Below are 14565 nucleotides of genomic sequence, written 5' to 3'. Positions count from 1 at the left end.
ACAATATGAAACTGTAACTGCTGAACATCCAGTTAGGGCATGGTGTCGGTGCCGCTATCGGTGTTAGTACCCATCACAAACCACAATTACCATCGTCACCGCTCAGTGGTTAATGAGATCCTCTTCGGTTCCGTGGTTTTTGACATACCAAAAAACAAAAAAAATTAATCGGATAGGTGTCAAAAAAGTTAAATATGTCGCGCGTCTTTAAAAATTAAAAAAAAAGATTTTTTTAGAAATAAATTTTTATGTGCAACTATATGAGATTACAAAAGTAAAAATTTAAAAATATACTCTTCAAAAATTTGTGGATAAGAATAACAGATCAGTATTACCTGTTTCGCCCCTGTGAATTTTATGCAAATAACTAAAATCTATGGTTTGTGACAGCAGCAGTATTTTAAGTTCATCGACAATGCAACTTAAGGTAAATTCTCGTAAAAACAAAAAAGAAACACATATTTGAAAAAAAAAAAATTAAAAGAAAAACAACAAACAATAAACAAAATGCGAAAAAGTGAAATTATCTTTTAGAGATTACATATCTTGCAAGAAGAAAATGATAAAAAATAACTGTTTGACATACTAAAAAACAATACACAATATTTATGCGGTAATCAAAATAAAAACAATGTAAAAACATACAAAATAAAAAAGAATAAAAACGAACGATATTAATATTAATTCATGTAATAAATTCGTAAAATAATAATATAATATTAATATTCATGTAATGAATTCGAAAATCTGAGTTATTGCCGTCGGAATTACCAATCTTAGTTTTATCTACAACCACTCCCAAGTGAACAACATAACGACTAGGTTCTTACTGAGCTTTATGGAGGATTGCACTATTTATACATCGCCAATCTCATTTGCATTATAAAAATCAATTTGCGTTCGGCATAAAATATTTTCTTCAATAGTAACGACTTTTTGATACGTATTTAGAGAAGAATTTGTTTTGATACAATTACACAAAATGAGTCTGTATGGAATACTGCTTGCCCTTTTAACCATCAAAAAAACTGTTTAATTGCATATATTAACAAAATATTTAGCCAAACATGGGGATTACCTTTCGAAATAATATGCTAATTCCAATTGAATTCTTTTGTAGATTTATGATTTTAATTGAAATCTGAACTACTTCCTATATAATTTAAATTTTTCGATTTGACATTTGATTTTTTTTGAATTACCAATTTCTATTTTTTCTATGCATTCTAATTTTAATTGTATTAAAATTGCACGTTGATATATTAAGAACTCAAATACTTACTCGACGTTTGGCAAAAATCAACAAAAAAGTTTATCGAATTTATAAAAAATAAAAACCTCTTAAGCCATGTTTCATCTTGCATAAAATGTCACCACTGATACCGCGTTAGATCTATGCAAAAGACAACTGTTTGTTTTTACTTTTAAATAAGTATATCTATTCTGATGTTAAGGTATTTTTCCGACGGAATAAAACAATTTTACAAATATTTTTTTTTTTCAAAATAGTCTGTCTTAATCCCATTGTTGTTGTTTTAATATTTTAAAACAACTAATTTATTAGTGGAGAAAGTTTGGCATTGTTCGCCAAGGGGTAAGGCAGGGAAGAATAGTTGCGATCCTCGGCACAGGATCTCATCAGTTCCCTTGTTTCTTCGTTTGCACACAGAGGGGGCCGATGGTGACCTCTGGGACGTTACTTCTAATGGCAAACTCTAGCTTTCCACCAAAATTCTGCTTTAAAGGATTTTTTGTTATTTCCACCTTATACGCATGTCTATTTTGACTGGACTACAAGTGGAGTATTATGACACGCGGCGCGCTGTCCGGATTCGACGATGAAATGTTAGTAAGTCCCATATTCTTGAATTAAAATGAATTGGGGTGCACTCTTAGATATGCGAGAAGTCTGACTAGTCACTTCTCACCAGTTCCCTTGTTTCTTGTTTGTGGATATTCTCCACCAAAGTTATTCTTCAATAACTTCAACAAAAAACCTTTTATACCCAAACATCAATCGTCAGCTCGAAGTATAAAGGTGAACAAAGAAAAAACTTCAATGAGAAGTTTTTCTTTGGCAACCTCACACAACCCCGACGAAAGTGTTTGCAAAACAAGACTAACCATTTCCACTGTTATGTGTCGTGGAATTACAACGAAGGCAACATAACAAAATTTTGTTGGTATGCATATTACAGCTATAACCAACCACACAAACCGTGCCAGTGTTTCTCAAATAGAGGATTGGTGGCGTTTTTTATTGGTATAGCCGTTACAATTTAGTAGTTTTCTTGTTTTTAAATAAAGTGATGCATACTCTTAGGCGGAATATGTAAGTAGTAATAAACGTTGAACTACTAAATTTGTTCAGTACACTTTATTTTGTCTATATTTATTACACATCTTTACGTGTTTAGTAAAGTCCATATTTCAAACATTTGAATAACAACAAAATGTTTTAGAGTGGAAATTAATTTTGTTTAGTTCGACGGGATATGTTGCCAGTATTTACCAATGCAAAAGGTATCTGTTGTCAAGTTTCATAAAAATTGTGGAAATTTAAATTGTAGTAAAAAATAATTAAAAACAAGTAAGCAAAGGCTGTAGTCGGACAAGGCCGACCATGTGATACCCTACACCACAACCTGTAAGAATTAGCTATATGCAACCGCCTTACACGCAGAATGTCCGGGTTCGGTTCCCATCAAACAATATAATAATATGAATATGATTTTTTTCCGGCCATGCAACATCAAATTTTCAACGGTGGTAAATACCCCTTAGTAATGTTGGCGATATTTCCTGAGTATTTCAGCCATGAAAAACGTCTCTACAAGTGGCAATTTAGGACACGCCGTTCGGACTCGTATATCAAAACTATGTCACATATCAATTACTTAATATGAATCCATTGATATAAGAGAAGCCTCCCTTATCTTTACCGGGATGTTTGTGGAAAAATATATAAATTATACATTTCTAAAAAATAATCGAAAATTGGAAAACTCTTAATCAATGTGAGTTTTCCAATTTTTGATTATTTTTTAGAAATGTATAATTTATAACAAGGAATAGAAATTCAAAAATTTTGCATCCAAACAAATTTGTAAATCCCAAAATTATTCATATTCAATATTCATATTCAAAGAAGATAGTATAAGTTAGCTGCACTAACGGTGATATGTCCTCAGCCTCTGCTGTATAAAAATATATTTATTTTGTAACACGGGTTTGCTCCAAAATACGTGGAATCTGTAGGTATCGTAATATGGCGCTATAACAAATCAATTTTAGTGAACTAACGTCTAAATTTTGGAAAAGTTTGATAATTATTTTTCAGTTGCCAGTTGGAGCTGGCAGGGGTTTTTGGAACTTCTACCCCGGAAAAGGGACCAGGACAGGGACCGTGAAAAGAACCTTCTTCTTCAAAAAAAAAAAAAAAAAATCAAATAGATCCGATACGGGATCTAATCAAATAGATCAGGGGGGTACTCGAAGGACGGGCCGATATAGTCCATATTCCAACCTCATACATGACAGGCTGAAATAATACGATGTGTAAAGTTACAACCTATCAGAAAATCTTCTTGAGAGTTATCTTGCTGATTTGGGGCGCAAGTACAATCTGCTGAAAAAAATGAAAACGATTCGAGAGAACTCTTAAATTTCCATTTTCCCAATTTTATGTGGGATGTACCCTAAGGTGTGGACTAATCCGATCTATATCTGGAAGAAATAATAATATATGGAAAGTTTGGAGCAAATCGATTGCTCACTTCGCCAGTTATCGTTCGCACAATTTTGAACTTTTTTGGGGGAGGTGTGGACCGACATAGCCTACATTCGAACTTAAACAAAGTTTGGGTAAAATATTACGAAGTTTAAAATTTGGTTCTAATCGGTCCGTTCGAGAGTTATCGTGCGCATCAGCCAGCTAGACATTAAGAGAACAGACAGGGCTAAATAGACTTCAAATTGTCTGAAACGAATTTCGTCCAAACATACTTGGGGTCTATAACCAATATTTCGATGAGACACATCTTTGGTCGTATTTTGTTTGTATCCCCTTTACCCTAAATCCTGAGTTGTAAAATATGTGGCGAGGCGACCCCATGTTGCAATATTTGTATAAAAACTCCAATTTGACAACTGAACTGAAAATGTCTCTGTCATGATAGAGACAATTTGTAGCATGGGAGGAAATTGTGGGTCTCTACACAAAACCCAGTATATATTAGGCAGTAGGCCCGTTATCTAGCAGACACATTATTGCAATTTGCATCAGGGGAAAGGTCAGTAGTTATTATTCCATATGTAGGCTATTTTGCGGGTATATGTCGTCCAGGAATTAAAATATGGACCAAAAATAAAATTTTTAAATTTTTCATACAAAAGTAATGGTCTATGTCACCCGCTAAATAATATCAGATCATCATGTACAATTATATGCATTTTCTTCTACCTAAACTCTTACCTCGTGCAAAATTTCGTGACTATTGAGCTATAATTGCGACCTCTAGAGTGTTAATTACTACACTACAAACAAAAAACTGGATATATTAGGCTGTAGCTCTGTTATCTGATCACGTACATCAACGTAATCGACATCAGTGCAGAGGTCAAGAGATCGTCTTCCAAATATAACTCACCAGGGAAGAATGTGTCTTTCAGGAACAAAGATATATGCTGTATATTATTTTTTTTTTTCACAATTTTCACACAAAAGTTCTGGTCTATTTAACCCTCTAAATATTATCTGATCGGCATCTCAAATTGCGAGCTACTTCTTTGTCATATACTCTTATCGTATTTAAAATTTCGCGTTGATCGGACTATTATTGCGACCTAAAGAGCCGCTACAAAATGGGATAAAAATTATGTTTTTGGTCCATTTCACCCGCTAAATATTTCACGATCATCTCCAACAAAAAAAGAGGGATCTATTCTGGTCTGAACCCGACCTCCATGCAAAATTTCGTGACGATCGGTCTATAATTCCGGCCTAGAGTTTGATTACAATTTATAATGGACAGACAGACACGCATATATCAAAATCGCTTTATCTCGTCGCGATATGAAGATTGCGGGTCTCCGAAGAATATTTCGCGGTGTTACATGCATTTTTAGCAAAACAAATTTATAATAGCCTTTCCACATAGTGGTGTAGGGTATAACTAAGTTACAGTGTTATATTTATAAATGCACTAACAACTAGAAAATAATTTTTCACTTAGACTTAATAAGTACTGTCTTCCTCATGATGGAATTTCTCAAATAAAACGCTTGCCGTTTAATTTTGTCATCATTATTAATTTAAATCAATGACGAACACAATGAGAACATTTGTATGGTGAATCGTACGAAAACGTAAAGCGAGTGCTCATCTTGTTCATCTAAGAATTAAATGCAAGCGCTTTATTTGAGAGATTCAATCATGAAGAAGAATATTCATATTGAGGCTAAGCGAAACATTTTTTTCTAGTTGTTAGTGCATTTATAAGTAGAACAATGTAACTTAATTTTTTAATTATTTTTTATTTGTAACTTTTTAGTAAATAAATGTTGTTGACCACTGAGAACCCCATAACAAAATTACAGCCAATTTAGGCCGAAAATGTAGAAAAAATCTTTAAAATGTCTGAATCGGGCGGTTTTGTTGGGGAAGTTGTTGTACCATTGCGAACTCCAAATGTCAAGTTTCAGCCAAAAATGAAGATAAAATCCGTAAAATACCTGAAATCGTGTGGTACCGCTATACCAAAACCTTGACGTATTTCCAACATTTTTGGTGGGTCAGTTTCTGTACCACTGGTAACCCCAAATGCAAATTACAGTCAATTCGGGCTAAAAATTAAGTTAGAATCCTCAAAATACCTGAAATTGGGTGGTACCGCTATATGGGGGCAGTAGGAAGGAATGGATTCATATTCATGTATTGTCATCCAAATCTGAAACGTGTGCAAAGTTTTATTTCGAGTGGTCAACTGCCACTGTGCGGACAATGAGTTACTAGATTTTAACTAAACGGACACCAAAGCAAGTTATATAAAACACTGTAAAAAAACAATGTTTCAAATTGTTTAAAAGGGAAGCCCAAGGCTGCAATGAAAAGTTAATGAATACGATATCTCATAACATGGCAAAATTTGGAGAAGTAAAGCAAGAGAATACAAGCGTTCTTTTTATCAGGCATGTCACAGAAACCAATTCCGATCGAAAGTGGAATTAATTCCGTATTTAGCTTCTTCAGAAAATGAAAAACGAAATTTTTTTTCGGAATAAAACCACTTTTGGTCTCACAAGTGGATTTGTATTTTTTTTTGGAAACATGTCACTTTATTAAATCACTCCAAGAACACTTAAAAATAATAAAAAAGCTTTATTTAGACACAATAGCTGTGTCTTTTTACGTGATAATTAGTAATAATTATTACTAAGGTTGCAGAGTTTGACAGTTGTATAAAGGAAAAGTTGCTGGAAAAAATGTTTCAGCAACATTTAGTAAGTAAAAAGACACTAAATAATAGGGTTTTCTGAATTCACTAAACCGATTGAAATTTTTTATTACGAAAGTACCAATGCCTCTACTTTAGGTGGAGAAGTTTTTCGACCGCTGGGAACCCCAAATACCTAACAATTCAGTCAGTAAAATAAGGTCAGCTAAAATATGAAAATATGGGGCTATTCCAAAACATTATCCTATCTCCGCAATTTTTGTTATATACCGTTTTTAACCACTAGGAACCCCCCTGTAGGAAGTGTGGGGTCATGTGTTGACATGTCGCCACTTTGTCTACTAATATGGTGACAAAGTCAACACTTTGTCACCGGGTTGTCAACTATTGATACCTTTACCTTAATAAGAAGAAGCATTGTGTATATTGACAGATGATAGCCCAACGAAGCATCTTTTTTTAATTTTCTTAATTGTTTGGCGTAAAATAATTTTTGCGGTTGGTGAAAAAAGTGTTTTTGTAAAAATCAATAAAATATCGTGAAAACTTAAAGCATATAATTTCAATAACAAGTATGAGCAAAAGAAAATATAAAAGACAAGTGAAAAATAAACAATTCTATAGCAAAGTAAGAATTCTGAGGCGACTAACAACATTTGTGGTGAAATTTCGACAATTAGACATTATGTGGAACCTTTAGAGAAGATTGTGGAGCCTGATGTATATATTGTCCCGTCTCGGTGGAAATGCTGAATGCAACTAAACATAATAATGAATTACAATGTTGAAGAATTATTTGGCAAAAATCGATTGTGAGATTTTGCGAATGTTATACAGCTGTAATAGGCAAGCAAATTTAAGGACATATTTTTTATTTATGTTTATTTATACATGTTTATTCTTTTCAATTCCTAGATGTTATATCAACATTCAGCGAATCGCCTGATAAAACGTTAAGTGCAACAGAAGAAGAACTATTTTAAGCAGACAAGTCATTGGTGCGACTTGGCCAAGAAAATAAAACGAAAACGTTTTTTATTATTTATATGTTAAAATGTTTAAGCAGCCTTGAAAACATTGTCTTTATTTACTAATTTTTACTTATGTGGAATCTTTGGCTCAGCCATTTAAAAAGATAAAAATACTGTAATACGCAATTTGTACATTTTTAGCATTTTCAATATTATTTGTTTTATTCTTAAATGAAATATAGTATTTAAACAAATGTATAGCTTCGTCTTCTTATTAAACGTACTATATAGCTGTTTTATCTATGAAAAGTTCCAAATAAGCTAAAAAAATTAGTATTGAAAATCTGGTACTATTGACTCACTACCTCCAATGTCTATACTGACTCACTACCTCCATTGTCTATACTGACTCACTACCTCCAATGTCTATACTGACTTACTACCTCCAATGTCTATATTGACTTACTACCTGCAATGTCTATACTGACTCACTACCTCCAATGTCAACACATGGTTCCTCAGGAACTACTGACTTACTATTGACATACTAGTTCCATTGTCAGTACTGACTTTCGAATGACACGTTCATACAAAATGTCTATAGGAAATTACATTAGTTGTCTACACTTTGTCAGTAGTACTGTTGACAATGTCAGTAGTATGTCAGTATAGATTCACTATTGACATTTCCTACAGGGCCTAAATTCGGTCTGAAAATGTAGGTGAAAGCGTCAAAATATCAGAAATCAGGTGGTGAGGTTATATGGAGGCTATATGGAGGACCCTATATCCACAAGTTTTGGTGGATACATTTTTTGGAACCTTAAATACCAAATCAAAGCTAATTCGGCCTGAAAATCTAGCCAAAAGCAGCAAAATATCTGAAATTGGCCGGTACCGTTATATGGGGGCTATACCAAAATATGTATCAACAAACAAAACAAAAGACACATCTTTCCAAAATTTCTGTGTCTCAATTTTTGTAGATGCTAGAGTGATTGCCACAGACGGGTGGACAGACACACATAGATCGATTAAGAATTTTACCCTGATCAAGAATATACATATGTATATACTTTATAGGGTCGCATGATTATTTCAATGCGTTACAAACGGGCAACAAACCTAATATACCTTCCATACTATGATGGAGGGTATAAATATTTTATAAAAAAAAAAAAACAACGTTTTTAAATTTAGCATTTTTTCTTGGCATTTTAATATTTATTTAAGCATTTTTAGCACTATTTTAATGCTGACTTAGCTGCAACAATTGCTCAGATCTGATCACACTGGTATGCCAGCCAAATTAAAACTATTTAGGGTAATTTTCGCCTATAGGTCAAACATGGAGTTCTTTTCAACAACATCTTATCCATTATCTACTACTCTTCAATGAGTTTTCATTCTCACATTATCTGCATTGCACAGTTGCCATGTTCAGATATGAACATTAGACACGCGCCCATTATTTTATTTTCTTTCATAGCCAGCCAGGCAGTCAGCATTTCTGCGGCGGCACTTAAATGACACTTTCATTTCATTGACTTCAATTCATGAAAAAAAATAATGTCACCTTTTTATTATTTTACCATTTCCTTGTGGTTGTTGTTGTCTCACAATGACTCTTCAAAAAATAAAGGTGAATCTGTTGTTTTTGTTTAAATGTGCCCATTCAATGTTGAATCGTTGTGGCTCTACACTCCTATGTGGGTTTAAGACCTTATTAATTTCTTATCGATTTAGTTCGTTTTTTTTTTTCAATTTGGTTCTTTTGTCTAATTGCTGCTGGAGCCGCCGCCGACCGCCATCACAACCATTTTAACAATTTCTTGTATTATGGCCTAACCATCTTTATTTTTCGTTTGGTGGGTGTTTTTGTTTTTCATTTTGTTTCATGAAAAGAAGACCATAAAACCCCTTCTTATTGTCTTTCGTTTTTTATTGTAATTTTTTTATTAGTTTTTCCCATACCCCTCCTTGTTTTTGGTGTGGAGTTTTTCTTTTTTTTCTTCATTTCTTATTGGTCAATTGCAAAGCGTGTTTTTAAGCATTTTGTGTGTTTGGATTTCGGCGGCATCATTTTGTCTGTTTGTCATTTTTTTTATAATTTATGACTTTTATTACGTGCTAAAGTCTTATTAACTCATTTAAGACTGTAATTAAATTTCATTTCAGTTTCATTATTTTTCCGTTGAATTTTTACGTCCGTTGTGGCATGTGGGAAAAACAAACTTATGTTGAAAGCAAGGAGTATCTTAACGAAAAAATAGAAGTGATAATTTAATTATTTTGATAGTTGATAAGCGACCAGAGAGCCCGGGCGGACAGACAGACAGCCAGCCAAGACATACAGAAGTGACGAATGGTGCTGCCATCATGACTGGTTTGTTGGTTTAGTCAAATAAAACGTTTAATTAGAACATCATACCAGGTACCAGGGGACCGAGTATGATTTGCAGAGGACAACATTATATACATAATTTGATGAGGTTTTAATTTAAGATTTTTTAGATTTCAAAGCAAACATAAAGAATTAGAAATATAACAAGAGAAAGAAAATCTTAACTGATAGTGGAATTAAAGAAGTCAAAACTCACCATTTTTTCATTACGATATCGATCATACATATATATTGTTAATATTATCATACATACATATTGTTAACAGGAGCTATGACATGTTTGGCCCAACACTATATATAGTCGAAGTGATAATATATATTCTTAAAGACGCAAATTGATAAGGCATTTACATTTTAGAAATGACAATATACATACATAAAAAATTATGACAAAACATATTATTGTAGGGACAATATTAGACAGTTTGGTTTTTAATTCATGCTGATAAACCATTTTTAGAAAAAATACATTTTTCTCTGAGAATAAACAAACCTCCGATATCACATAATCCAATAAAAAACTGATTTTCAAAAGGCAAAACTTGAACAATTCAATATAAACTTAAAATAAAAAATTATCAAAAAAAAAAAAATAAGTTACAGTGTTTTATTTATAAATGCCCTTAAAACTAGAACATTTTTGAGAGATTCCATCATGAAAAAATTCTAGTTTTAAGTGCATTTATAAATAAAACAGTGTAAGTTGTTTTATTAATTATTTTTTATTTTTAACTTTTCAGTAATTACATTTTTTGACCACTGAGAACCTAATAACAAAATTATAGCCAATTTAGGCCGAAAATTCGGATAAAAACTTTAAAATGCTTGAAATCGTGTGGTACCGTAATATAAGGGCTATACGAAAACCTGACTTACTTACTTGGACCATTACAGACCATTTGTTCCATACACCGAACTAAGAAAAGATCTCCAATTCTCTTTGTTTCGTGCTTCGCTTTTTGGAATACCGCGCCTTGTCATCTCTTCATCCACTTGTTTGCGCCATCTATTCTTTGGCCTGCCAATTCTGCGTGCACCGCCATGTGGCTCGAATTTATACCCCTTTTTAGCAGGTTCATCATAGCTCATTCTTCTAATATGGTCGATATCATACGAGGTCGATATTCACCGTCAACGCAGATTGGTCCGTACATCTTTCGAAGAATTTTACTCTCAAACACACCAAGCACTGCCTTATATGCTTGCGCAAGTACCCAGGCTTCGGAACCATATATCAGCACGGGTAATATCAGTGTTTTGTAAAGCGTTATTTTTGTTTGACGAGTTGTGGCTTTGTTTTTAAAGTGCTTACTTAAGCCAAAATAGCATCTGTTGGTCAATACAATTCTTCTTTTTATTTCACAACTGATGTCGTTTGTTGTGTTTACGGCGGTGCCGAGGTATACGAAGTCTTTTAATACCTCAAAATTATAGGAACCAATTTCAACAGTTGGTCCGATCTCAATGGACGCATTGCGTGTCGACACCATCAGCTTGGTCTTCTCGCCGTTTACCGCCAGACCCACTTTAGCAGATTTTCCTTCGACCTTCATAAAGGTATCGGTTACTTCTTTTACTGATCGTCATCATAGGCAAGTAACATGTGGCTATTGGTGTAGATTGTGCCACTTTCTTTGACGTTTGCCTCTCGTATAACCTTTTCTAGCAGGATGTTGAAAAGATCACACGAAAGGCTGTCTGTTTGGTACAAAACTCTTCGGAGAGGTTCTTTCCTATTTTAACTAAAGATCTTGTGTCAGTTAAGTGCAGTACACATTGTCAGTTTTGAATGTCGTTTTTTTGCAATTATCGATAACTGTCAAACCGTCCAGCAACCACAAAATATTTTGGCCACACTAGCAAGCAACAGCAAAACTGTCATTCAAAACTGACAATGTGTACCCAGCTTTAGAGTCATTTTACAAAGCCGAATGAGTTTTGCGGGGATACCAAATTCAGACATTGCTTGGAATACCTTTGAACGTAGCGGGCTGTAGAAGGCTGCTTTATAATCGACAAAAAGGTGGTATGTGCCGATCTGCATCTCTTGGGTCTTCTCCAGGATTTGCCGCAGGGTAAATATCTGGTCATTGGTGGACGTGCCAGGTCTAAAGCCGCATTGGTATGGCCCAATTATCTCGTTGACCATGGGCTTTAGTCGTTCGCACAATATCCCTGACACTATCTTGTAGGCGATAGGGAGAAGACTTATGCCCCTATGGTTGGAGCATAAAGGCTTCTCTTAGGGATGGGACACAGGATGCTCAGGTTCCAATCGTCGGGTACACGTTCTTCCTGCCAGATGTAGCTAACTAGTTGATGCATACACCTTATCAGCGTGTCGCCTCCGGTTTTAAACAGCTCGCCTGGTAGGCCATCAGCTCCTGCTGCCTTATTATTCTTCAGCCGGTTTTTGCTGTCTTTACCTCATCTTGGCCGGGTGGTATACATTCAATACCATCTTCTGGTATTGGATCTGTGGTATCGTCGACTTCGCTACTATTGGATACCAACAGTTTGGAAAAATGTTCTTTCCATATCCTGAGCACACTATCTGTATCAGTTACCAGATTACCTTGCTGGTCTCTACAGGAGGAGATGCCTGTACCAAAGCCATCAGTTTGATGCTTCACTCTTTGGTAGAATTTTCGGACTTCATTCTATCTCCTGTGCATCTCGATTTGTTCACACTCCCGCTTTTCCATCTCTCTCTTTTTCCTGCGGAAAAGACGTCTCCCCTCTCTCCTTTTCTCCCGATACCTCTCTCGTGCGCTACGCGTTGCTACTGATTGTAAAGTAGCCCTATATGCCGCATTTTTCTCTTCGGTAGCAGCACGACACTCCTGGTAATACCATGGATTCCTTGGTGGAGGTCTTTGGTATCCAAGTATGGATTTTGCGGCTGTTTGTGTGTGGAGTAGGCAATGTTTTGCCATTGCGCTGATATGTTATCGGGATGAGGAGTGCTTTGATTAAGCAATTGGGCTAGTTGAATGGAATACGCTGTGGCTATCTGTTGTGATTGCAGCTTACCGAGGTCTAACTTTCGTGTTGTGTCTGTTCGTACTTTGTTTGCTACGTTTAACCGGGTGCGTACCTTTGCTGCAGCAAGGTAGTGGTCCGAGTCTATGTTTGCTTCTCGGAACGAGCGCACATCCAACACTCTCGATGAGTGTCTTCCATCTATCACAACGTGATCAATTTGATTTCTTATTTTCTGATCTGGAGACAGCCAGGTGCCCCTATGGATGTCGAGATGTTTAAATCTGGTACTGCTAACTACCATGTTTCTTGCAGCTGCAAAGTCTATCAGCCCCATACCATTGTCAGATGTTTCACTGTGAAGACTGAATTTCCCGACAGTTGGACCAAAGATATTCTCCTTTCCAATTTTGGCACTAAAATCGCCTAGTATAATTTTAATGTCATGGGTAGGGCAACGGTCATAAGTTTCTTCTAAGCGCTCGTAAAATATATCTTTGGTCTGTTCGTCCTTGTCTTCAGTGGGAGCATGAGCGCAAATAAAGCTGATGTTGAAGAATTTTGCTTTTAATCGAATTGCAGCGAGTTTTTCATTTACTGGGGTGAAGCTGGAGACCAGATGTTTTAACCTCCGACTACAAATCCGAAACCAAACTCATGCTTTGTGTCATGGCAGCTATAATACAGTGCGTCACCTTTAGGTGTTGTTGTGACGCCTTTCCCGTTCCATCCTATTTCCTGTATGGCAGTAATGTCGGCCTTGTACTTTTCAAGTACATCTGCCAATGCGTAAACTGCACCTTCTCTATAAAGAGTGCGAACATTCCAGGTGCAGATTCGCAGATCATGGTCCTTAAAACGTTTGCGGGGGTCGTCAACTTTTGAGGGATTTGTTCTTCTTTTCTTTCGTTTTTTCATAGTAGGCTGTTTTTTCTAGGGGAGGGTTACTAACCCGACGCCCAAACCCAAGTTTTTAATGTTCTTATAGGTGAACGCGCGGCACATGTTAGCTCACTACCTTTAACGGGTGTTAAAGGCAGTTCCCCAGGCGACACCACGAGGAGGTCAGTGTCCACTTGAGATAAGAGAGAGACCAAGACAAATCCTTGGCTTTGCCATGTTAAAGCCGGTCAGGACCGTTCCTTGGTATCTTCCATGACCTACGTCACCTCGAGTTTGTTAAATCCGGTTATATATAAACGTACTATTATGTCCAAAATTTTTATTGGGGAAGTTTGTGTAACATTGGGAACTTCAAATGCCAAGTGTCAGCCAATTCGGTTTAAAAATGAAGATAAAATCCTTAAAATACTTTAAATCGGGTGGTACGGCTATAATAAAAAATGGATCCATATTGGTTTTGGTTTCATATTCATGTATTGTCATCCAAATCTGAAATGTGTGCAAAGTTTCAGTTTGATTGGTCAACTGCAACTGTGTGGAAAGTGAGTTAGTAGATTTGAACTAAACGGACACCAAAGCAAGTTAAATAAAACACTGTAAAAACTTTAAATTAGAATCAAAAGGCAATATTTGACCAATCCTAGATTTTTGACATAATCGAACAGATTGCTATGATTGAAATATCACAAGATTTTGAGAGCGCATCTTCCTTTTGCTGGTGCCCTTGTCTGACTTTGGCATCCATCCTGCCTATTTGCAGCCTTCTCCAACTATAGAGGTGGACAATGATAAATCACATTTACATACATATCCAGAAGGGAACATTAAACTATAAGCCGAAGACCTTTCT

General features: G+C 35.4%; 1 protein-coding gene across 2 annotated transcripts in view; it reads left to right on the top strand.

Annotated features, from left to right (window-relative positions):
* Positions 1 to 14565, top strand: part of LOC141394446 (uncharacterized) — a 38093-nt gene continuing 23528 nt past the window's right edge. For both annotated transcript variants that reach the window (XM_073968784.1, XM_073968792.1), the window contains exon 1: positions 1 to 427. In XM_073968784.1, coding sequence (XP_073824885.1) covers positions 377 to 427 — 51 coding nt within the window. In that variant the 5' untranslated portion in view covers positions 1 to 376. The remainder of the gene's footprint in view (positions 428 to 14565) is intronic.

This window comes from Musca autumnalis, unplaced genomic scaffold (assembly GCF_047663935.1).
Source record: "Musca autumnalis isolate F117 unplaced genomic scaffold, ASM4766393v1 scaffold_1, whole genome shotgun sequence".
Taxonomy (NCBI): domain Eukaryota; kingdom Metazoa; phylum Arthropoda; class Insecta; order Diptera; family Muscidae; genus Musca; species Musca autumnalis.
The sequence above is the reverse complement of the archived record's forward strand: the minus strand, read 5'-3'. Positions and strand labels throughout refer to the sequence as shown.